The sequence below is a fragment of the Budorcas taxicolor genome, chromosome 5, assembly GCF_023091745.1.
Source record: "Budorcas taxicolor isolate Tak-1 chromosome 5, Takin1.1, whole genome shotgun sequence".
NCBI lineage: Eukaryota > Metazoa > Chordata > Mammalia > Artiodactyla > Bovidae > Budorcas > Budorcas taxicolor.
Window position 1 is genome coordinate 76,873,766 of NC_068914.1, and position 25,109 is coordinate 76,898,874.

Sequence of the window (25,109 nt, forward strand, 5' to 3'; positions counted from 1 at the left end):
GCATTCAGAATGTACATGTCACCCCACTGGGATGGAGTCTGGCTTTCATCCAGAAAGGAGCACAGGGGGAAAAGTTGAGAAGGAAGAACCCTGGATTGTCGGAGTAGAGATTAGGGAATGGCTGGAAAAAAAGCAAAGCTGGGTAATGGGTGTATGACCAAGAGGTAAAACATAACCTTATGCCTAGGGAATTTGGGAGTGTCCTTGGCTACAGAGGATGCGGGAGGGACTGCCTGTGGGATGAGGGTGAGGATGGTGTCCTGTGGCTGGGACCCTGCGTAGAGTTGAGAGGACCCAAGAACAGAAGTATACGGAGTTAGCACACAGGCTGCCTCTTCCCAGGTGTCCGCCTGGACAGAGTCCATTGCTTGGGGCTGACAGGAATGCACTTGTGAGGATGATATGAGGAGAAGCCAGAGCACAGTGACCAGTTGGCATTTATTAGTGTAGTTATGGTGTGTCACTGTCCTAACAGTGGTAGAGGAACCATGACCTTGTTATCACAAAGAAATAAATAAAGCCTATTTTTAGGACAACTCTAACTGAGTAACTGAAATCGAGCAGTGGTACTAGAGGAGTCCAGCCTTGTGTGACAGGAAGCTGGGGTAGAAGTCAGGAGAAATTCTACATACAGGGAGCTTCCACTTACAGCCCCCGCCCCAGCTCCCTGGCTAGAGCTGACCATGGCTGCAGTTACAGAGTAAAAGGAACCTAATGGAAAATGCACTGAAACATGTGAGGATACATGGGCTTGGGTCTGTTGGGGTGAGCTGACCACGAGCAGACAATCCATTCCTCTCTTTGCAAAGAGGCCTAGATGTTAGCTTCTCCGGACCGCTTCCGAGTGATGTGCTCCAGGTGGGCGTGCTCTGAGGTATCCAAGTCAATCTCGTACTTGGCGAGGATCTTGAGGATGGGCCTCAGCTTCAGCCACCACTGCTCCTTGGGGATGCGGTGCCTACAGAGGAACGAGGTAGATGATGATTTAATCTTCAGCACCCCGATCAACTTCTATCCAAGGCTATGGGAAGAAGTGGAGCAGCAGAGGCTGAATTTGGGACCTAAGCATCAGATCTGAAGTAGGTATGACTACATATGTTAATCCTAAGAAAGAAGGACTGAAGACGCGAACAGCCTGGGAAGAGCAGATCTCAGCAACTACTGGGGAGGGAACCACCCCAGGAGGCAGATGTACTCACTCAAAATCCGTCTGTTCCTGCAACTCAGTCACTGGTTGGAAGACCAGGGCCCTCTTACGCATCCCCAGAACACAGCCCGAGTCTGGGGTATTGGCAAAGATCCGCCCTGCAACAGGGATAGTCAGTCAGCTTCTATGCTGGGAACCAGCCTCTAGGAAAGCGGCTCGCCCTCTTACCCCACCTACCGTTACGGTAACTCTCTTTGATTTTCCCTGACATCCAGTTCATAGCCTTTGCACCCATCTTGGTGGCAAAATTCCTATCGAATGGAGTTGGGCTCCCACCCTGGAAAAAGAGTGATAAAAGTTACAAGGGGCAGGACTCTAATGAAGTGGTGAAGACATGCTAATACACAGAGAAAAATTAAAGGATGGGTCTCAAGTTTATAACCAGAAACAGGAATCCAGAACTCTTAACTATGAAAGGAAATCCTGAAAGTGGGCAGGGAACCAGGGCAAGCTGGGCTGGCACGTCTGGCAGTTTATCAGCTCTAGGAGTAATTAGTATGAGGGGATGCTTGGTCTCCCAGTTGCCTCTTCTAGCTCCCTGGCTGCATGACCCTGTTCATTTACTCCTAATCTTCCTGGCCTCTTGGTCAGCTCGCTGCCCTTCACTAGCCTAGCAGCTTTTGTCAGTCACCATTGATGAACAAGTGTTCCCTGTGACCTAATTTGGGTGCCTTGGTAGCACCTTAGAATAATATAAAACGTGATGGAGTTTCTCTGAACAAAGCAAAAGTGGGAAAGTGGGAAGGAAGGAAAAACAGAAAAGAGGTCTTCATACTTTATCCAATAGTACCCCATTCCTTCAGGAGCTGATAAGCCCATTCAAACTGAGATAATGTGAATTCATCTGTGGGTACAGAAAGGTCAAAGGTCAACACTTAAGTGGCATCAGCAGGGAAGGTTTGGGATGGGGCAGGTCTCAGACCACTAGCAGCATCTGTGAGTGAGTCCTGCCTTGGATGTGGATTCCTTTCCCCTGGAAACCCTAGTGAGTGGAGACAGAGCCCAACCCTGGCAAGGTGCCCACACTCATCTCACGGGGTGCCCACAAAGGCAGCATGGTGTGTGGGGAAAGCACTGGGCCAGCTCATCTTGGCCTCACTCAAGCCTGATTAGCGGCTCTGGGAAAATTACTTCTCCTCTCTGAGCCTCATTTTCTTCATTGAAGCAGTGGTTCTCAACTGGAGATGACCTGGGCCCCCAGCGGACATTTGGTAATGTCTGGAGACTTTTTTCAGTCACACAAGTGGGGAGGGCATGCTACCAGTGAGGGCTCATCTAGTGAGTAGAGTCTGGGGGTGTTGCTAAGCCATCCTACGACACACAGAACCACCACAAAAAGTTTTCCAGCTCAAAATGGCAAGAGTGCCAAGGTGGAGAAACTCTGCCCTAAATAAAGAGGATGAAGCACAGGATCAGGCCATTTCCAGGTAAAGACTTGTGCTTCTGTGACCGCAGAGCCTGCAGGCCCGTGCTGTGGCGGCCCCCATCAGCCACCAGCAGGTGGGAGGCCACTGGGAGACTCCGGCTGGGCTGGGGGTTTTCTGCGGCCATCTGGTGATAGCATGGTGTGTCTGCCCCACCTGCTGCATGTGGCCCAGCACGTTCTTCCTGCTGTCGAAGATGCCTTTCCCCTCCTCAGAGTACAGGTTGAAGATGAAGTCAGTGGTGTAGTTCTCATTGCACTTCTCGTTCCTGCAGGAGAGACGGAAGCCTGTGCCGGGCGCTAGCCCCTCCCTCCCTCTGCCTCCTCCAAGCTCTGTGGGCTTTGTCCCTCCCAGTCCCATCTCCTCCCAGGGGCCGGGCTCTCCCGCGCTGTATCCACAGACTCCGCAGGGTGTGCCAGCCAGGGATGCAGTCTGGCCCGGGCCGAAGTCTGACTGCTGCTCCTCCTCACTCAGGAGCAGGCCAGGGACGAGGTACCTTAACACCAGGCCCCTCTTCACAGTTGTTTTCATCTTTTGCACCAGATGCTCCACATTCACCTGAAAATGAAATGGAAAGTCCTAAACCCTGCTGAGCAGGCCTCTACAGGAGGGAGAGGCACACGAGGAGGGAGGGCTGCTGACAGCTCAGGGCTGGCCCGCACCTAATCCCTTTAAGAAGGTCACTACAGACAGATAAGCGAAGACCCAGCTGAGCTGGACAGAGCAGGCAGAGGGAAAGCTGGAGAGAGTGTGGGAACTGTCTGAAGCCCCTTTCCACCCGCTCCCGATCTCCCTTTCTAGGGGTTTCAGTTCTTCCACCCTCAGAGAGCCAACCCTGCCCTCGGTGTCGGTCTCTAAATGGGTGGTGTTCATATACAGCAGTGACTCACTGTGGAGAAAACACCCCTGTCTAGGCTTCAAGTCAGGGGTGAAAGAGGGAGAGGATCACCCTCCACTGACGGCTGGGCCCTTGGAGTAGTGAGGTCCCGCAGCCTGTCACCCTCCTGTGTGTGGCTCGAGTAAACGAAGATTTTAGAAATGAGGATCAAAAGGGAATCCCCTCAAAAATGGAGTTAGGGGTCTGTTTGGTAGCAAGAAAAATCTGAAGTAGGGGGGACGTGACTTTTTCAATCACTTAAACTGCCTACTCAAAGTTTAGAAAAGTTTTATAACCTCACTGAACCTTGCTCATCTATAATATGGAGATAATCCCTCCATATTACAGATAATCCCGTGCATGGCTGTTGTGAAAATAAAATGCAAAAAGGCACATAAAGGGCTTAGCTGCAGCCACCCTTCAAATGAATGCTCCAACAAAAGCGGCACCACATACAGAATGTCACACCACAGCACACCTGCCCGGCACTCTTCCTAGGACTCCACAGACCATCAGCTCTGTCCTTGCCTTAAGCTCTCACAGCTTAGGTCACCACGGGGACATGGGGGCCAATGGGGCAGGGGAGAGCCTCCTAACAAGCTCTGGGTAGCCGTCTACCTGCAGGTCTCGAATGGTGAAGGGCTCCTCAAAAATATACGCAGCATCAGCCCCGGCTGCCAGGCCTGCCATGGTGGCCAGGTAGCCACAGTAGCCGCCCATCGTTTCAATGATAAACACACGGCGCTTGGTGCCTGCCGCTGACTGCTTGATGCGGTCACACGTCTGCAGAGACAACACACCAGAGAAAGGGTCAGGGATGAGACTCTTGTCACTTCTCTGGGCCCCACCATCACCCGACTCTGGAGCAATGTCCCCCTAGGCCAGCAGGGCCCCAGCGCCCCCTCCAGTTCTCGCCAACAAGGATGGCAGGCACGTCAGGCAAATGCAGTGCAGACCTCCTCCCCCAGAAGGAAGCTGTTCCTACCCTTTCTGTGCTTGGACTAGGGGAACTAGGATGTAGGACCCCAGAAAGTAAAAATCACTTGGTGTGTGGAGTACAGATGCATCTCTAGGCTAGAGGGCTCACAGCGAGGATGGACACAACACGTTAAGTGCAGTGTGGGCAAACACAGAGCTTGAAGAATATTCTTCTCACACTGCCACTTGGCTGGTACAAATCAAGTGGCTCACTTCCTAGCCCAGACTCGGTCCAGGGACTGGAGTCCCAGCCAGGGGCTGGGAAGCCACGGGGACCCTCACCATGCAGATGGTGTTGAGGGCAGTGTCAGCCCCCACGCTGAAGTCCGAGCCGGGCACATTGTTGGAGACCGTGGCAGGGATGACCACGAAGGGGATGCAGAGCTCATCATACTGCTTCCTGCCCTCCATCAGCTCCAGGCCTCCCGTGTACGCCTGAGAAGACAAAGCCACGGGGACAGGAATGAGGGGGAGAAGGCAGGGACGGGGGCAGGAGGAGGGAAGAAATGGCAGGGACGCTCACCTCAAAGCCCCCGATGATGACAAGGCCCTGAATATTAAACTTCGTGATGTTGGCACTGATCTGTTCAAAGCTCTTCTTTGGTAGAGTCCTAGTTGATTGGGGAGAGGGGAGGGGAATAGAATTGGGGGAAGAGACAGCAAAATTGAGGGAGAGAAAAGCAAGTGTTAGAAGGCACTGTGTTTATAATTTCTTAACTTGCGCCCCCTTCCTACCCCACTCTCACCCCATCCAAGGACACACGCTGGGGCTCGGAGTCGCCAGAGCTGCTAACAGATGTCTGCATGGACACGTCTGCCCTCTGAGGACCCAGACGACTGCACTGGTCTCAGTGGACCCCAACCAAATGAACGGACACCCACGTGCAAGGGCTACCTTTAGGGTGACTAGGTGGAGGTAATCCTGAATGCCACTCACCTTTTAGTCCCAAGTTTAGAACCACCTTGGCCAGTCCAGCCCCCAACGTAGCTCCATCCAACTTCCTCGATCTGTGGGGAGAGGTCACACAGGTCTGCATCATGGTCTGACACCACTGCTCGAGCCCTGAGCCAATCCTCTTGGCAGAGCTGTGCCAGGCACCAGCTTCTCCCACCTCACTGAACGTCCTCCACCCTTACGGCTCACTCACAAATCTTACACCAGGCCCTGTGCTGAACTCTGGGATAGAGAATTATATCAGACATGTTGTTTGCAAAGGGCTCATTTCAGTGCCTCCTGCCTCCTCCCACTGCCCTAAAATTAAATACAGCAGCTCTCTCTCTATCTGTGATCCCACTTTCCAAGCTCTCAGTTACCCATTGTCAACCTTGGCCCAAAAATACTGAGTGGAAAATTCCAGAAATAATTCCTAAGTTTTAAATGGTGTGTTCTGAGCAGCGTGATGAAATTTTGCACCATTCTGCTTCATCCCACCTGAGACGTGACTCATCCCTTTGTCCAGTGGGCCCACGCTGTGTACACGACCTGCTTGTTAGTATAGGGAGAACACGTAGCACAGAGCCAACCCCTGAACACGTGGGGGCGAGGGTGTCCACACTGCAGAGTCAAAACTGCACGTGTAGCTTTACAGTCAGCTCTCATATCCACCGCCTGAACCCATGGGTTCATCCAACCCCGGATCACACAGTACCACAGTGCTTGCCATTTACAAGTTCTGGGGAGCTGCCTAGGGGTCCAGCTAGGACTTAGCGCCTTCACTGTCATGGGCCCAGATTCAATCCCTGGATGGGGAACTAAGGTCATGGAAGATGTGCGGCACAGCCAAACTAAAAAAAGAAACTTCTGCATGTAAGTGGGCCCACGCAGCTGCACCCAAGTTGTTCAAAGATCTACCGTACACAGGGCTTGGTGCTCTCACAATTTCAGGTATCCACTGGGGATGTGTCCCCTGCAGCAAAGGGGGGACTCCTGTATCTACTTCTGCTTGAACCCCAAGAAAAAGGCTGGGGGCACGGGGAACATAGGGGAACAGACCGGCCAGCCGCTCCCGGCCCGCAGCCCTCACCTGGCCCTTGGCCAGGCCCTCGAAGCCATCGTGCACCACCAGCACTCGGTTGCCCTGGATGAGGCCGATTCTCACAGTGGAGCGAACGGCGGCGTTCATGCCCGCGGCCGGCGCGCCCACGTTCATCACGGCCACCGTGTGCAAGCCACTCTGCAGGAGGAAGTGGGGAGGGAGGGGACAGGTCAGTGAGGGGAGCGGGCCTGAGCCCCTCACGGTCCTCATGGCACAGCCCTCCCCCAGGGACTGCCAGCACAGTCTGCCCCCCACCCCCACACACAGCAGGGACATAGAAGTCTTCACCAGAGATCAATAAAGCTGTGGTTCCTGATCCCAGACATCACGACACAATGAACACGAGACCCTCCAGAGCAGTATTGGTCAAAGTAGGATCCTTGGACCACCTGCTGTATCAGATCCACCCAGGGAGCTTATTAAATCTGCATATTCCTGGCCCCACTCCTGATCTGATCTCCCTCGGAGGGAGGAGATAATGTGTGTTTAATAAGCAATCCAGATCATGCTAGTGTGATAAAATATTAAGAACCACTACACCACTGGAAGAGATGGTTCAAATACACTTAGATGTGATTACTCCAGATTTGCCCAGAGAAATAACACATGAGCTTCTTTCCCCTTCCTTGCATGCTATCTTGTCAGCCCTGAAGCGGATGTGGGTCTTGGGTTCAAGACATTCCAGGGCACACTAAGAACAGTCTCTGGGGTGAGAGAAAATTAACTTAGTGGTGTCCAGGTCTCAGCACTGAAGACACAGGCCGGCAAAGAAGTTAGCAAGGCTGAAGGCTGAGTGGACTGAGGGGCACCCTTCATAATGGGAGGATGAGGGAGAAAGAGGGCCAAGGGGAAGGGGAGACAGCAGCTTGCCAGTACCTTAGACTTTGGGGGTCTGACGTGAGCCAGAAGCTTGTATACCTCCCAGTTGTTCATGAAGCTCCTAAAAAAGGAGAGAGCGAGCAGTGTTTTCAGGCCATTCCCCAAGGCAAGCAGCCAAGGGGATCCGGTCTGAAGTTCTGTTCCCAGCATGAACTTCCACAGGGCAAGCCTCCAAGGACAGAAGTGGAGCCTGAGCAAGGATTGGTGGGGCGTGGGGAGCAGGTGGGTATAAAGAGGCCATAAACTTACCAAACACCCCTGAGCACCACCCCCTCCCTTGCCTAGAGACCCTCATGATCTAGCTGGGTCCACATACAGCAATAACAAACTGTGAAAAGCTAAGGCCAGGGAAAGAATCCTGGGAGTGAACCAAGCCTCCTGGCCATCTCACAATAGTTCTCTTTGGGAAGAAACTATTGCACAGACAATAAGAAGAGAAGAAAACAGAAGCTCCTATTTTGGGTCTGTGCTACATTGATTTTTGGCTTCATTCTGATGTCTGATATCTGTGGCTAGCGAATTCCTGGTCATTTCCTCACCGGCCCCTCAACTTCATGGCTTCATCGAATCGCCTCTCATCCATGGCCCTGGTCACGTCCTTGGTCTGAGGGAGAAGGGCAACACTCAGAATCAGGACAGGGTTCCTCACACAACTGGGTTCCCATCCCACACCGAGACTCTGCCCGGCTCTGGGCTTGGGACTGGACCCTGCCTATTCAGTACCCACCCCCCCCCCCCCCCCGCCCCGACACACTTTCACAGAAGTGTCTGTGTTTTTCCTTAATTTTCTGAGTAACGAGCAGCAGAAGAAAAGGGGTAAATCTGGGCTCTATTTACTAGAAGATGTGCAGGATGGCAGAGCACACACAAGTAACATAGCATCTCCCTCCATTCTACACCCAGGGCTCCAGCCTCATGGTGGCCTCTAAGCTAATAAGAAAATTAAGACTGGTCATCTGCAGATGACCACTTAGGAAGCAAGTCTGATCCCTGCCCCATGCTTCCACTGCTTTCTGCTCTGAGAGTCAATTCTCTAGCTGGGGGGCTTTCAGAGATACGGTTCCAGGTGAGGCTGGAGCCTGTCTGGCCTGTAAGTCATTAGGACTGCCGAGTCTCAGAGAGAAGCATACAGGAGCTGGGCAGCCAGGCCTGAGAGGCAACCTGACACCTCAGCTCCCAGCGACTGCGTCTGCTCTGTGGTATCAAAGGAGCGATTCCTCTATAATTAGAGCCATATTTCCTGAGTGCTCAGCATCTTCCAGACCACTTACACATCTTCTCTCCAATCCTTACACTCACGCTCAAGGTGAATACTTATCAGTAACCTCATGATGGTTCAAGAGAGAAATCAGAGTGAGGGATAAGCTATCCAGCCAAACCTTGATAATATTCCCCTGCTTTTAATAAGGTTTGGAGAGAGACTGCATGTCTCCTGAGAGTGGGTATCAGGAGATATTGGGTCTCATTAGGTAGGATGTAGCGGTCTGCATCTTCTTTAGGAACATCTGTCAGATGGGGAAACTGAGGCTTGGAGAGGGGACAGCTCCTGCACAGAGCCCCCCGAGTGCCTTCCCCTCGTGTTCCTTCCTGTGGCACACAGCCTCCCCACCTGCACCCGCCTTGGCAGCCCCGGAAGCTGCTCTCTCTCCCAATCAGATCTCACACAGACAGGGGCTGGGGGCTAGCAGGAAGCTGGGTTGGGGTCAGTACTCACCACCTGCACACACTCCATGAGGGGCAGGCGCACAGCCTGGTTACCAGAGAGGCTCACCACACAGGCTGGGGTGTCCGGGGTCCCCTCCAAAAGCGCCATTACTGCTTCCACACCCATCCTGCTGCCCTGCAGGAAGCAAAGCCGCTCTGGTCCAAGCCTCCCCTCTGGTCTCGGCCTGGAGGACCTGGTCATCCAAGGCCCATTCCAAATCACGAGCTGAGTTCCACATTAAGGACTATAGCCAAGAACTCACTGGGCTTTACCTTCTGACCCACATTTCATCTAAAGCTTGATGATGCGTCCTCCTTTTGCCAGAAGAGCCCCCAAGGATTCTTCCTGGTTCCAGGGAACCATATCCACTATAGTTATCAAGAGGATTAATGGGGCTGAGTAAGATTCCCTTCTTGATGAAAGCAGGATGGGAGCACAAGCAGTGTCTAAGGTTAGATCTTAATCTTTCACTCGGGCTGTAAGATATTCGACCCTAGTGAAGCCTAGCGTTTCCCATCATTTTTTGCAACAAAAGAGAACTCTGGAGCATGTGGCAATGAGTCAAGGCCCACTGCAGTCCAGAGGCTGGTGACGGAGCGGTGTGAGCAATGGCTGAAGCCCCTGTGCTGCGGAAGGACAGCAAGTTGAGGGTTCCACAGGGCCCCGTGACTTACCAGGATTCTGTCAAAGGCTGACGGTGTCCCACCCCGCTGCACATGCCCCAAGACAGTGACCCGGGTGTCATATCCCAGACGCTTAACCACCAGCTGAAGGGACAGAGAGAGATGCAGAGTCAAGAAGAGGAATCAAGCAGGGACCCAGATAAACCAAGGATGACTCAGCCTCTTATCTTGTAATGATCCCTGGGTGGGAGGAAACCAGGGGGCCAGACATTCAGGGACAGACGTGCACAAGAACTAAGGGGAGACTCGGAAACTACTGGGGAACAGGCTCGGGGCTGGTAAGGTGTCACGGCCCCTCTGGCTCCACCCATACTAACATTTTTTATGTCTTCAGAGGTGATTGGTTTCCCATGCTTGTCAATCGCACCCTCAGCTACGATGATGATGTTGAGACGAGAACCACGGTTCCTTGTCTGGTTGAGAACAAAGGGCAACATGGTCAGTGTCGTGAAACTGATGGACAGGAAAGCCATCAGCAGCAGAACAGGGCAAGGGGATTAAAGAGCAAGACAAGTGCCAGTACCTCGCTGAGCCGACGACAGAGGTGTTCCTCCCAGTCGTCATCTGGTGGACACTCGGGAATGAAGACCCAGTCGGCCCCACAGGAGAGGGAAGTGACAAGGGCCAGGTATCTGAGATGAGAGCCAGTAGTGTCACGGCAGGAGCCACAGATCACAGCCAGCCTCCCCCGTTCCCGACAAGGCCCCCTGGTCCCACTGGAGGTGGAAGGCCTGCGGAGCCCCCATTTCACCGCTGGGGTGATGGCAGAAGCCCCACCGAGACAGCTGCTCAGAGGCCCTTCTATTCACACTCACCTGCCTCAGTGGCTCCCAGTCTCAGAGCACTGTCTGCTCTTTCACATTGCATGTGCATATGTGGGTGTGTAAGGGAGGTGGGTGGGGATGAGGAAAGGTGGCCACACTGAGAGAAGTGTGTAGACCTCCTGATCTGCCCCCACGGGGAGCCCCCCAGGTCTCCGGAGAAGAGGAAAGGGCTATTGCTTGTACACGGAATAAACAAGATGGTGGGGGCAGTCTTACCCACAGTGCCGGCCCATCACCTCCAACACAAAGGTCCTCTGGTGGCTGCAAGAGAGACAGAGGGCTTACACAGTCCAAATGTTCCTACGGCCAGACCTGTGGGCCCCCACCCACATCGAGGCCCAGGACCTATCTTCAGTATATGTTTATGCTGTGGGCCTTCTTCTGAGAGACCTGGAAGACCCAGGGGAATTGCTTTTAGCCACGGGGTGTCCTTCCCAGGCCTGAGAAAGCACTGCAGAAACGGTGTCAGTACTAAGGCACTGTGTCTGGGAAGGAGGGACCAGGAAGGGAAGAGGCAAAGGGAAAAGAAGTGGAGAGAGGACTCGACTGACCTGGAATCCTCCAGGATCGCCCTTGGGAGACTGCCATCCCTCTGTACCCCCATTCTCCTGCACTGCCTCCCCTGAGTCCCTCCCATCTGACCTGTGGCATGATGGCCTCTACGATCCCTCTGATATGGCTGGAAAGGCTTGGGGGGCCCTGGAATTGTCTTAGTCATTTAGGAGATCCCACAGGTATTAAAGCCCGCAGAGCAACACGTGTGGGTAGACAGTGGCCAGAGGCGAGTCTTATGGTATGGAGCAGTAAAATTAAGTGCTCCAGGGGTAATTCTTGTTTAAAAACAGTGTTCTAGTCCCCAGAAAACTGATCACAATAGTATCACAGCTCAAGCTCTTTCACCTTTTCTAGTACTCAGCCAGCTGATCTAGTCCAGCTCCATCCTCCCACACTGCTTCCTCCTGGGCCCTCACCTCTGAGCAGTAGTAGTGATGGCATCTACAATCTCTATGATCCGGTGCAGGGCAGAGTCGGTGCCAATGGTCATATCAGTGCCACAGAAGTCATTGTCAATTGAGCCAACCAGGCCCACAATGTTCAGGTAGCTGGACTTGGTAGCCTCCTCTGCTGTGATCTTTCCTGATGAGGGGAAGCAAAGCAGGGGGCCCTGGGTGAGGTCCCCAGTGCCAGGGAGCAGGTGGCTGGAGAGGGCAGGGGCTGCAGTCCATGGCAATTGTCAACAATGGCAAAAAGAGGAGGGCAAAGACTGCCTCTATGTCTGGGCAACAACTTTCTCCCATGAGAGGAGGCGGGTGATGCACACATGCGCAGAAACCGCACTGACAGAGCAGCAGCTTACCTGATTTCTGCAGGTCACTCAACAAGTCACTCCACTCAGAGCGGAAGGTGTCGGCCCCAGTGAGGCTGCCGTCTCCCCCAATGACACACAGGTTGGTGATCCCACGCTTCACCAGGTTGTGGGCAGCTCGGAGCCGGCCTTCCCGTTCCCGAAAGTCCTTGCACCGGGCGCTTCCTATCACTGTGCCTCCCTTTGGGGAAGAGGTGGGAGTCAGAACCCCAGGTAACAAGGCCAAATTTGGGCTCAACAGGCTAGGATTCCCCCATCCCAACATCGCCACATGGCTCCCAAGAAGTTCCCTGACATCCTGAAGAGTCACTGGCCCCTTCATGTATGTGTGTGTCTGTGTTTCGTTTTAAAGCTTTATTCTTCGTGAAAAGGGTTAATGAAATTCACATGAGTTTCAAACTCCAGAATTATGAACACTGATGTTTAAGTCTCTTGTCTAAGGGCATATAATTGTACAAGCTTAGCCATTAGTGGAAGACATGTGAGTCTCAATTCCCTTTGACACATTTCTTTCTATTTCATTTGCCTAGCTAGCTTCCTTGACTGCATTCAAGGTTATTCACTTTATCTTGATTTTCAGCTTGATTTGCATGAGCCTACATGGAACTTTCCCTGTTTTTCACCTCCTTGTAGTTCACTGAGATTTTTTTTTCTCCCACTGGTCCCTTCTAAAGGAAGGTGAGATGGTGCTGGCTGAGGCATCACGGGGTCTTTCCCACGTTCCCACATTCTGCTACACCTCTTAGAAGATGGTTAAGATGGACCTGTGCCACTGAAGGCTTTGTCGTGGCGACTGTCCTAAAGAGACCTAGGGAATACACACTGTATGTAAGCCTCTAAAATGACCTCCATCTTTCTCATCTTAGACATGTAAGCAGCAGAGCAGTGACTTCAGCAGGGGCCAAGCACTGCCAGTCCTTTCCCCTTTGCGCCTGGAGACCTGTGTGCCAGTGGGAGGACCCACAAGACCCAGGCGTTCACAGGAAAAACAGCTCTGAGCAGGGAAAGCCCTAAACTCCCAGGAGCTTGTAGACACCGCAAGACAGGAGAGCACGCCCAGGGTTTTCACAAATCATGTGAACTCTGGGCATCCATGCCTTCTGGGTACTGATGAAGAATTTTGGCTCATTCTCAGACTGCTTTATGGAGGTGCCATTGCCTGTTTAAAATCTTCACTAAGTGCTGTTCATTAAGTTTCTCCTCATGGATTTTTTTTTAGGGGATTGAGGTAAAGAATGAGAATACAAATGTAATGTGTAGATTTTTCAGTAAATCAGAAAACGGGTATAGAATGACTTAGAGAAAGTAGCAAACGGGGCTGCGGATACAATCAAGATCATCTCAGGGTTTTTTAAACTCTAAAAGGCTATCCCAGTTCCTTCCTTCCTTAAAAGGTCCGGTTTCGGGTCACCTCATCGTCATAACATGAGGACTGGCAAACTTCAGCTCTACTTCTGGCTCTGGCTCCAGTCCCCTGATGAGGTTATTTTCAGGGCCTGACCTTCCCCGTGACCCCAGAGCACCCCATTACATGCCAGCTCCTCAAGTCTCACCTATGACCTTTCTATAAAGAACAAAGCGTCCTATGATCACATCCCAACCCTACATCCTGCCCCAGGAAACCAGGGTGATGTTTTCAAATGCAAAGAGTAAAGGGTAAATGTAGCCCCTCTGTGGTCATAGAACCCCTTCCTACTAAGCCACATGGCAGGGAATTCGGGAAACCATGAGCCCCACCCAAATGGAGTGAGACACAGACAGCACAAACAGGGGACGGAGCCCTCTGGAACATACCAGCTGAAGCATCATCGAGACGCTCTCCCATGTGGCTTCCCGGATGTTATCTCCACCATCTACCAGGCCTTGATAACCCTGTGGGGTACATTACATCCACTCAGCCTCTGCTAGGCTTCCCCCAAACCCCCAGGATTAAGACAGGGTCCCTGGGAAGAGGTTCTCTGAGAATCAAGTCACCTCCCATTCCTGAGAAAAACACAGTCCAAGGAAGGAGACATCAGTTGTTCCAATACCCTCTTCTAGTTCCTCTCATTCTTGAAACATCAGGATGCCCCCTTCCTAACATTTAATCTCGATTTCTCTAATTTATGGCTCATCCCATTTCCTCCCAGGGGAACTAGATGACAGATGGTTTTGATAACCAGCAAAAGAGGAAAAAAAGAAGCGGATGTTAGAAGAAGAAAAGGAGAGAAACATGACTTGAAAAGAGATGGTAACACTTCAGAGAAGAAAGGGAGACAGACCTTAAGGAAAGAAGAGTGGACAGAGGATGAGCGGAAAAGAAGAGGAGGGAAGCAAGGAGTTAGAACCCTGGAAAGTAAGACAACTGCAGAAACAGAGTAGGACTCGTCCTCCTGAGGCTCGGACTCTGGATATGAAATACTAAGTTGTTTCAGCTTCCCTCTCTGTCTGGGGGTAGGTGAAGGGAAGGCAGAATTACTTCTTACTTTAAATTGAACAGGCAACACGAGGACCTGGTCTGCAGATCTCTGGGCCCCACCATCATTACTAGAGCCCAGAGCGGGAAGGAGTGATTCTTAGGGACACAGAATCAAGAGCAATTAGACACATAACCAGGCGATAAGGAGAGAGGGTGCGGAGAGGGAGTAGAAAACAAAGAGTGATGGGGATCAGAGCAGAGAACCAACCTCATGGACAAAGAAGACACGGGCACCAGTATAGATGCCAACACGAACCACAGCCCTGACAGCAGCATTCATACCTGCAAGGAGGGAAGACAGAGAGAGGTTACTCCTAAGGAAAGTAGCCCTGGGCTCTAAGACCTGAGTCAGTCCTTTTCTAAGGCTTTTCTCTGAATCTAGAATCCCCTCATCCAAGTCTTCTGTGCTCCCCATTAACCCTGAATTACTTCATTCAATGTTAACATTACACAACTTACCTCCATTTGCCTCCCCAACCTCCCAAAATTCCATCTTTCTAAAATGTTTCCATGCCAGGGCAACCTAGGGAATAAGCATCTCGCATGCTTTTTGTGGGGTTAGATGCTGCTAGATGCTTGTCAATCATCAACTCATTTAATCCTTCCCACAACCCGGGAGTTGCCTCCATTTTAGACTTGGAAACTGAAGCTCAAATAGGTTGAGGTTACAGAGCGAGGATGAGGTCAGTTTTGAATCCAAATCCGAAATGTCTAAACCAACACTGCTGACCTCCATGCTAATCCCAATGGCTACACGAGGCTTTTCCTTGTCTTCAGCAGTGAATCTGGCATCCGGCTTGTATAGGCTTCTCAGGACAAAGACATGACTCTCTGGGCTCAGTGACCATGAGCATGTCCATTACTGGCTGGTGGATCCTCCCAGTCCCCCCACATACACAGCTTTCTAGTGTTGTTGCGTTGGTGTGCTTTCCCATGGGCGCCACGCAATGAGATCCTCTGGCTCCCAAACTACCAGAAGAGGCTGTGACCAAGCGTGCAGGCATAAGCAGTGGAGACTCCATGCTCTCCTTCTCCGGTGCTGATCCTCTCCTGTGACCCTGTGTGTAGCATGTGTATGACAAACCGAAACATCGTGCTGAGAATTACTGTCTCCACTGGGAGAAACAACTAGGCCTGAACAGAGGGGAGAGCCTTTCCCACATCCTCGTCTGTGAGCACCATCCTTCATCCTGCTCAATGACAAGAACCCTGTCTTCCAAGAGTACAGGGCGGAGCTGACCTGGCACCACATACAACACAGGGTTGTGCAGACAACCACAGTAGAAACAATGCCACTGCTAGTGCTCAGCAGCCTCACTGGTGAGACATTCCTGGGTCTTAATCTTGGTAACCCTGTCGTACCTTATAATGTGAGGAAGGGCTTAGAGTGATGCCATGACAGATCAGCTTCTTGTGAACCACTTTAATCACCCTCCCTCAGGTAGCCCTGTACACATTACACGTTTTTGTTTCAACCTAAAATCTATTCATATGGTCCTTAACCTGCCTGGAGAAATACCAGTAAGCACTCGAGAAGCCAGTAAGTGGAAAAATCTGCAGCAGCAGGCTAAAATCCATCATGAACTATTGCATAATCCAAAGCTATCTGGAACTGAATAGCATCAAAAAGGCCAGAATATCTATTTTTCAGGTTTGTTTGTTTGCAGGTCGACAAACCTGTTAGTTTTACATGGCTTTAAGCTCCAAATCAAACTGAATGCCTTACTATTCACTTACTTAACAAATATTTATTAAATACCTCTCATGTTCCTAACTCTATGCAGGCACTGGGAAAGATGCATCAGGGGATGACAGAATGTCTAGGGATACAAAGATAAAGGACTTGGGAATGGTCCTAAAGACAAGGGAAGAGGGACTTTCCTGGTGGTCCAGGGGTTAAGATTCTGTACTTTCACTGCAAAGGGGCATGAATCCTAGCTGCGAAACTAAGATTTCACATGCTGCTTAGCAAGGCCAAAAAATTAAAAATTAAAAAAAAAAAAGATGGGAGGAATTATAGTGTGGTTCTAATTTGGATCCATATGGAGGGGATTTGTACAAAGTGCAATGGGGACAAGGAGAAGAAGCATCTATGATGCCAGGAGGAAGTCAGGGAAGGTGTCACAGAAAAGACTGAATTTGTCCTGAGACCTAAAGGATAATTTCCTTTCAAATCTTTTGGTCAGATGGACGAATCTGGGGACAATGTTATACGCAGGATGAATAGCACAAATAAAGTTGAGGGTCAAGCAGTAGCCTTACTAACTCTGTGTTATAAAGAATAAACTGGAAAACTATATAGAGATGGAGCTGTGCAGCGGGGCAGGGACCTGTGTGCCCATTGAGGGAAGGCTAGTTTTTATTCTGGAAGCCAGGGTTTGACTGGGGATCCGCGGGTGAAGGTTTCAGGGAATCCATGAACCCCAAGAAACTGTATGAAAAGCTTTGTGGGCAAGGGCATTTCTTCTGGGAGAAGGTCCATAGCATTCATTGATTCTTAAAGAGGTCTGTATCTTAAAAAACATAAAAGTTATAGTCACTGGAGAATCTTTGAAGAGCGGAGGGACATAATGAGCTCTATGGATCAGAAAGATCACTCTAGCAGCAATGCGGAAGACAGACTGGAAAGAGGGGACACTCGCATTAGATGGCTACCTGGCCACGGTGACAAAAACAATCGGGGCCTCGACTGGGCACTTGGGACGAAACAGAGACTGGACAGGAGACCTGGGAAACAGAAGCAATGGGACTTCCATCTAATCAGTATGTGATTAGATTTCAAGGTGTTGGAGAGGAAGGAAGACATGCCCCATGACTGCCTTGGGCCCCAGGGAAAACTGTGCAGTTAGCTGAGCGGACGTGGGTTTGGGTTTAGAAAGATCGGGCTGGGGATGATATAGTCATATCTGGATCTACTGAGTTTGAAGTTCGTGTGGGTCATCCATGTGGACCCGGAAGACCGTCTTGAGAAAATAGGTAAAATTAGAAGGGAAAGGGGCAAAGAGTGGAACCCTGAGGGACACCAATGTTGAATGAATAAGGAGCAGAAAGAAAGACAGGAGGAGAACCAGGACTCAGCAACATCTCAGAAGCCAAAGGGGACAGTTTCAAGAAGTGGGAACTTTGCCATAGGCGTCTGATAATTGATCTGAGATGAGAACTGGAAGGTTGGGCTTGCCAACAAAAGGTCACTGGATAGCACTGATGTCAAAATATACTTATTACATCACCAAGGCAAAGTCTAGACATCTAACTGATGGAATTGAAGGAATCAAAAGTGAAAAAATCTGTGAAGGGAGAGGCCTTCTCAGAAGCTTTAGGAAAAATGAATAAATTCAATTTTTAAAAATCAGGATGAATATGAAACTACTGTTTATTTTCTAGACTTTCCCAAGGCCTATGGGATTCTCTTTTGGATACCTGGAGTCCTGGAGTATAAATCTGTTATCTTACGAAAGAAGGAAAAAATATTTTTCTGAAATGTATAGCTTGGAAAGCTCTTTCCTGCTCCTGAGCTGAGGAAGGGTAGGGGAGAAAAAAATTAAAGGAAAACAAATCACTTCAAAGGTTTTAAGTGTAAAACAAACAATAGATGGTGGACAAGAAACATCCAAGTCTCTTGGGCAGAAGAAAAATCCCACAAGAAAAGAAGACTCTCTATTCCCCTCCCTCTGCCTTTTTACCATACCAACTTTCAGAGGTCATCCTCCCTGCCTCAGAAATGGATATATGAGTGTTTCCTAGAAATCAAGTTTTACGACCCCTAGGTGCCTCTGTACCCTTAGTTCCCTAGAAGTCACAGACTGGGCTGTATAGATTATACTAGAAAGTCCCAGTAATGCTTTGGGCTCTCCTACTTAACGTCACCGGCCTGTTCTGGTCCCAGGCCAGTCCTTGGCTGTTCCATGTTGCCCTAAATAACCCTCCATGACCAGCTGTCTGCCTTATTAGAAGCAAGACGAAGGATAAGATTACAGGCACCACCCAGGGGTACTCTGGGCACAGCCACGAGGGACTCTGGAGAGCATCAGAAGCACGTACTTTGGAGTCTCCAATTACGGCCTGTTGGGAAGAGGCTGTAGGGAGGACTACAGAGGATAGGTCTATGACATGAGATAGGAGAAAAACAAATAAATGACTTGGTCACTATCTTTTTGCTAAAATTTTTCTTTCTACCTTAATTGAACTTTGAATAAGAAAAAAAAAGGACATGAAGAGCAAATGTTTGTTAGATATAATTATACTTTCTGATGGCTGTTGTAAATCCTAAACAGCTATGGAGAGGGAATAGAATCCTATTCCAATGAACCTTTAAAAATAGGATAAATATGCTTTTGGAATAGACGGCCTGTCTGAGGACAGATGGATAGAGCAGGTGACTGAGGTCCTTTCCAGCAGAAAATGCCCATTTCATTAGGCCAAATGTACTGTGGTTTCAGGAGGATTGGGACCACTTCTGGGCTGGAGAGGGGGTTAGGATCTGGCATCTAATCAGCCCAGTTTCTGAGTTCAGGATGTCTGATTCTTGGCCACTCTTCTATTTTAAGACGCTATTAGCCTTGCTAATAGGTGGTGCTAGTGGTAAAGAACCTGGCTGCCAATGCAGGAGATCTAAGAGACGTGGGCTTGATCCCTGGATTGGGAAGATCCCCTAGGGAAGGGAAAGGCAACCCACTCCAGTATTCTTGCCTGGACAATCCCATGGACAGAGAAGCCTGGCGGGCTACAGTCCACAGAGTCACAAAGAGTCAGATGCAACTGAAGCAACCCAGCAGCAGCGACCTTGCTAAGGTCAGGGAACAACAGAGCTGAGGCTCCTCTAGATCCTATAGAGCTGACCTCCCTTTGCCATGTGGCCTACAGCCTCTAGGGAAAAACCTTCCTGTGCCTCTCCCTGGGAGAACAAGGGCCCATAAACCTATCTCCATGCAGGCCACTTCTGCATTTGAGCTGTTATAATTAAATGTTTGAGCAATTATAATTAAACACTTGTTCAAAATGTTTCACTTGGGACCTTTCAGTTGGGAGCTCTCAAATCTACTTTGAGTTTGCTGTTTTGCTTCCTTCCTCCCAAGAATTCTATCCTACCACTCTCAGTCCCTACTGACACGCACCTGTGATGTTATATGGCTTTGCAGTGGGATGTGTCCCTGGGTACACTGTGCCTGTCTCTAGAAGGGTCTCTCTGCTCGGGATCAGAAGCTGTAAGGGCTCTGCTGCTCTTGGACCCATGTTAAATCCTAGACTTCTTTTTTTTAAACTTCCTTCCCTCTCCAGAAAGCTCTGCTTCTTCATAAATTCATAACTCTGTGGACTTCATTTGGATTTTTAGCAGGCTCTGGCTTCCCCTAATTTGACAATCCAATTCCACAGGCCATCCTACCAAGGTTTTAGGACCAACACTCAAGAGTTTATGCTGAGGAACTCAGTACTGATATGAGATTCTTTCCAGGAGAGGAGAGAGAAGCAACAGAAACCAGGTCTGTGTTCCTAATCTGGCTACTATTCCTAAACTCAGGCCTCTTGCCTCCTTCCTCTGTTTTCCTGTTCATAACAGATATCACAATTATAATTAAACATTAGTTTAAAATATACTTAAAGTCTATCTTTACTAATGTACTAGTTAGAAGAGTCATAAGAACAAAGACGATGGGTGAATCTTCCACTGATGAAGGCGTAGCGTCTCCCATCCTGTCTGGCACACAGCAGATGCCCAACAGTTCACTTTTCATTGAATTGGTGTTGCATTTACTGCATCATGCACTGATTTACGCACTTTACTTGAATGAAGAGTTCAGTTTCTCGAAATCTATCTTTTCCACGAAGCCTTCCCTGGTTAGTCCAACCAAGGCCTACCGTTTCAATACATAAGTGGATTCTATCCTAAGAATAAGGATAGAGTGGGCTAAGTGAGATAAGTGGGTTAAGACACACTTGATTATTGTTATTTATGTTATTATGTTATTTATTAAGAATTTTAATAACATATGACATCTTTCCTCATTAAATTACAGTTCCCAAAGGAAATCAGCTTCTCCACAACACACAAGACAGGGCTCTATACAAAGTGGGTGTTTAAAAACCTGAGGGAAGAACGGTACAGAGGGAAGGGGAGGCCAGCTGAGATCCCCTTCGTTCTCTCTTCATCTTTCCATATACCTGACAGTTCTGACTCTCAGGTCTCCTAGACTCAAGCCAGAGGGTTTTGCTTTCTTTGGCCTGCTGCCCCCCACCCACCCTCCACTCCCTTTGGTTTGTACTGATTAACTGCTGCCGTTCCTATTTGTTTAAGGGTCAAAGGAATGGAAGAGCAGGAGAGGTCAGAGAAAACAGAGAGAACGGCAGAATGACGGCAGACGTGCGCCCAGTAGAAGGAAACGTGTTGCAAGAGTGAGGCGCCTGACCCTGGTCCACGCAGGAGCCCTGACACCAGAGTCGGCTCCTGAAGACTTGCTAGAGCCCATCAAATACCAGTTCCAAACCCCCTCCTTTTCCCAGCATCTCCAATGTACTTGGAGTGAACCAACCTACTGCCTTCTCAACAATTTTATCTCTTTTTAGTTTCCTTTCCAATCCTGCTCGAGAAAACACCAGTTTTCTGAGTACCAAAGGACCCAAATTGTCCCAGATCTTCAGAGAAACTTGGAAAGAAGCTTTATGAAGACCTAAGTAAGTTTCGGGGAGAATGGATACATGTATATGTATGGCTGGGTCCCTCTGTTCCCCGCCCAAAACTATCACAACATTGTGAATTGGCTGTAACCCAATATAAAATAAAAAGTTGTGTTTTTTTTTTTTAAAGTAGAGCAAGTGAAATCCAAAAGCACTTGTGGACTTAGACCTAACAGAGATATTGGGGGAAGCCCCAGGTCCCTGTGTAAATGTACAGCAGGAGGATTTTAAGGAGGATAGTTCTGTTCTACAGGCTAAGGCTAAGGGAGTCAGGAAATTTAAGGGGGCCTCCCAACTGTGGTTTTTGTGGGTTTTGGAGGGCCTCCCAGCCAGGCCCTCTCCCCACGCTGGGGCCTCTTCCTTACCTTGGGCATCACCACCAGAGGTTAACACGGCGATGGCTTTGCCGATTCCCAGGGTTTTGGCTTCATGGTGCTCTTCATGGGTCATGATCCACTCTAGAATTCAAAAGAATGGCCAGTTAGGATACGACGGGATCAAGACTCCTACGAGCTTGGAAGATGGCTCTGTTAGACTGGCTAGAGCCACCTCAGTCAGGCTGTCCCACTATACTGAGTCTGAGGTTTGCAGCCCGGGATCTTTGGACTTCTTTCAGAAAAGAACCACACCCTCACAGAATGACAGGCTGAAATGTCACAGAAATCAAGCCTAAGACCGCAAAAGTCCTGGCTAATCCCTCCCACCCCAACTGGAGCCTATTTGGAGAAGAAGCTAAGGTCAAGGAGAAGGGTGGGTGACCAAACAGAAATGAGAAAGGAAACAAGTTAAGGTAGCCTCACAGAGTCCTCCCTTTTAATGAAGGGAAGGGCTATTGCAGAGGACAGGAATCAAATGAGGCTTAGGGCACTGCGAACCAACAAAGCAGAAGCAGAAAACAAGAGTACGCTGAGTTTTGGTTAAGATTTGAGTTGGGTGTTATGGAAATGGGCTAAGTTGGAACAGGAGTTCCAGGTTATACAGGTACATTGGAGCTTGGGTAAATAATGGTTCAGGCTTAGGAATGGTGAGGGACTTTCTTTGGCTTTTCCCATCCCTCTCAGGGTCTCTGCCTCCTATGCATCTCTTGATCCTTTATCTTCAGGCCTTGCCCCTCACACTAAACACTACCAAATGGGAAGAATAACACAAAATCACTGCCACATAGACATGAATATGTACACATAACATGTGAACACCTTCATACTTTTGTCTTTAGGACTTCTCTCTCTCAAAGGAAAATACAAGACATACTTTTACATCCATAAAAATGCCAACTGAATCATCCCTCTCCCAGTTATCCAGGCTAACCGCTGTTATTTTTAAAATGTATCTCCTCTTTACTCTCAAGAATCACAACAGTTACCAAACCCTATTATTCTCCTTGTTATTATCTTCCGTTATCCTTCTTTTCTGTCCTCATGGCCTCTTTCCATCTGAATTGTTTTCTTCAATAGCTGGTCTCCCTCTGCTTGCGCTTCCCTTTTCCACTCTATTTCAGATACCAAATAAACCTCCAAAGGAAGGTCATAGGCCTCTGAGGCCTCAGTGGAGAGAGGAGTCATTCACACAATCAGGAGCTGATGACCTTTCAGTGCAGCTCATGTTTCAGATGTGAACCCTGGGGCAATCAGGGTAGCTGCTGATAAAGACACAGGTCACATCCACGTATAAATCCATACACATGCCAAGAAAATACATGCAATGAGACACTCATGAAGAAAACATACACAAACATACATAGTGTTGTTAACAAACACAGGTTCAGAGATATGCTGCATATAAGCAGTACTGACAGATAAACCCAAACTTCTTGGGTTGCATTCAAAGCTTCCATGACCTAACTCTTGCCTGGAGCTCCAAACTGGGCTCCTGCAAATTTTCTACTCCATTAACATCTAACCTTCACTTTGTTCCTCCCCACTTCTGTGCCTGTGCACATTGCATCACTTGTGTGGAAGGCTATCCTGGCTCTGTCCACAGATCAATATCCTACTCCATTATTTAAGGCCTGTACTAGTCACATCCCTGGTAAACCTATTAAGCCTTCACTGATTACCATAGGTCAAGGAGTACTGCTTTCTGAACCTCCTCAAATCACATAGTGTTTCTGAAACCAGATCACTCACTTAGCACTGAATTATTGCTTTATGTGATATTTTAGTTGCTTCTTATGGGTTGAAAAGGTTGGGCTAAATAAGGAGTCAGCAAACTACAGCCCAGGAGCCAAGTTGAACCCTTCCAATGTCTTTGTAAGGCAGCAAACCAAGAAAAGTTTTTACATTTTGAGTGGTCAAAAAAGCAGTTTCATGACATATGAAAATTATATGAAATTCAGATTTCAGTGCTCATACCACTCACATTCTTTTGATAATTATCTATGGCTGCTTTTGGGCTACAAGAGCAGAGTAGGTTATTGCGACAGAGACTCCACAACATTTACTATGTGGCCTTCAAAAGAAAAAGTCTGCAGATACTAAAGATTGCTAACGTCATTTTCCCTAACTAGACTGAAAACTCCTGGGGGGTTGGCGGATCATTTTCATTTTCTTAAGCTTCCCACAGCCTACCGAAGCCTATGCACATAACAACAGACGTTCAGTAAAGCATCAGTGAACTGACAACAGGAGAGGCACACAAATATAGGAAAAATTTAAATATGCTTGGATACTTCTACACATACAGATACAAACAGGACTTAAAAAAGCAGATAGCAACAAACAGAGAGAGGGATACAAACAAGAACAGAGACACTCTCCTATTTAATGAGTGTTCATGTGCAAATTTCTGCAGTTCTCAAGAAAAGAAAGCCTAAGTGGTTGCTGCAAATAGGAAGGCAAAATTTTGGAAAGAAAAGAACAAAACGTTTGAGTACTGTGCCAATCCCTTTTTCCCTGAGTTTTCCTCTGCTTATTCACTCTGGGAGCTCATCCCTGATAGAAATCCATACAGGGATCTTCCACCCACAGAGGCTTCAGTGACGGAGAGAATGCATCATAAACGGGGGGGAGGTTGGGAGTGCTGACCTGCAAAAAAAAACCAGCTCAAATTCTTCTGCTGCAGCTCTAAAATTGTTATAGAGGCACAAGACACAGATATACAAGCAGAGTCATAAATAAATGGATCAACAGTGACACACATATAGAAATAGACATGTTAAAACCTATATATAAAATCACAGGTGCGCAGAGAAGCCCGAGGGAGGTAGAAAAACAGGCGAGGCAGCATCCTAGGTGCACTGACTTGAATTGGATGAGTGCCAGGGTAGGAGTCAGGCTGCTGACAGCCACTAGGTCGGAGCACCACCCACCCATCCCTGATTCCCAGGCAAAGAGACAGGGTGTGCACGAGAGGGACGAGTCGAGGGGCTAGGATTCGTCACCCATCCCCCCTCAGCTCCTCCTTCTGATGCCGCACCACCTCTTCTTTCCCTGTCTGCTCCCTTCTGTTCTCCCACCGCCAACTCCCAGCACGTTCATTCCCACCTCGCTCACTCTCGGCTATCCTCCTCGCTCTTTACCCAAGGGCCCCTCTTGCCTTAGAGTCTTAGCTCTCCTCCGCCCGGCTTCTTTGCAGATTGTCCTTGGGGAAAGGGGGAGGGGAGCTTGGCGAACACTGGGAGGAGCCAGGTGGAGGCGCCGGGGAGGGGAAAGAGGAGAGGCTTTTCAACCTCCACTAAGCTGATGCCGGCCGCAAGGCTCCTCCCGCTTCTGCTCGCCTTTCTCCTCCCCTTCCCCCTCCCCCTAAGAACACAGCACAAACGCTACAGGGTCTTAGTTTCTCCGGTCCTCAGAAGGTTCCCGCATCCAGCTCGGGAGGCATCAGCTCCGGTACACAGTAGGAACCAGGTTTTATTTCGTTGCTCCCCTTGTTGTCCTCAGAGACAGTTTTCCTAGCCGGGGCTTTTCTGCATTCAAACATCCCCCGCAACTAAAAATAAGCCTCCCTCTCGGGCCCTGTCGACTGTCTCCCACCTCTGTCACTCTGTTAAGTGCTAGTCGCC

General features: G+C 49.3%; 1 protein-coding gene across 2 annotated transcripts; it reads right to left on the minus strand.

Moving 5' to 3' along the window:
• Positions 1–419: 419 nt before the first annotated feature.
• On the minus strand, positions 420–24,754 carry PFKM (phosphofructokinase, muscle). 2 transcript variants are annotated; one of them, XM_052639495.1, is made up of 23 exons: positions 24,644–24,754; positions 21,475–21,567; positions 14,646–14,719; positions 13,774–13,851; positions 11,971–12,160; positions 11,585–11,750; positions 10,830–10,874; positions 10,313–10,421; positions 10,107–10,202; positions 9,781–9,873; positions 9,116–9,241; positions 7,941–8,005; positions 7,399–7,462; positions 6,511–6,660; positions 5,424–5,494; positions 5,010–5,097; positions 4,769–4,921; positions 4,127–4,291; positions 3,128–3,189; positions 2,788–2,899; positions 1,385–1,484; positions 1,200–1,305; positions 420–958 (listed from the first exon to the last, which is right to left on the minus strand). In XM_052639495.1, the coding sequence occupies exons 2-23, from the start codon at positions 21,557–21,559 to the stop codon at positions 814–816; spliced, it is 2,343 nt and encodes a 780-aa protein (XP_052495455.1). In that variant the 5' UTR covers positions 21,560–21,567; positions 24,644–24,754; the 3' UTR covers positions 420–813. The 2 variants fall into 2 exon arrangements, with proteins under 2 accessions (XP_052495455.1, XP_052495456.1); XM_052639496.1 differs by having other exon boundaries at positions 24,592–24,719.
• Positions 24,755–25,109: the final 355 nt, after the last annotated feature.

Coding starts and splice junctions, on each gene's coding strand:
- PFKM (XM_052639495.1), bottom strand. CDS start 21,559: ATGACCCATGAAGAGCACCATGAAGCCAAAACCCTGGGAATCGGCAAA. Junction 10,875..11,584: donor ATCACTACTACTGCTCAGAG/GTGAGGGCCCAG, acceptor TCTCTCTTGCAG/CCACCAGAGGACCTTTGTGT. Junction 4,922..5,009: donor TCATCATCGGGGGCTTTGAG/GTGAGCGTCCCT, acceptor TTGTCTTCTCAG/GCGTACACGGGAGGCCTGGA.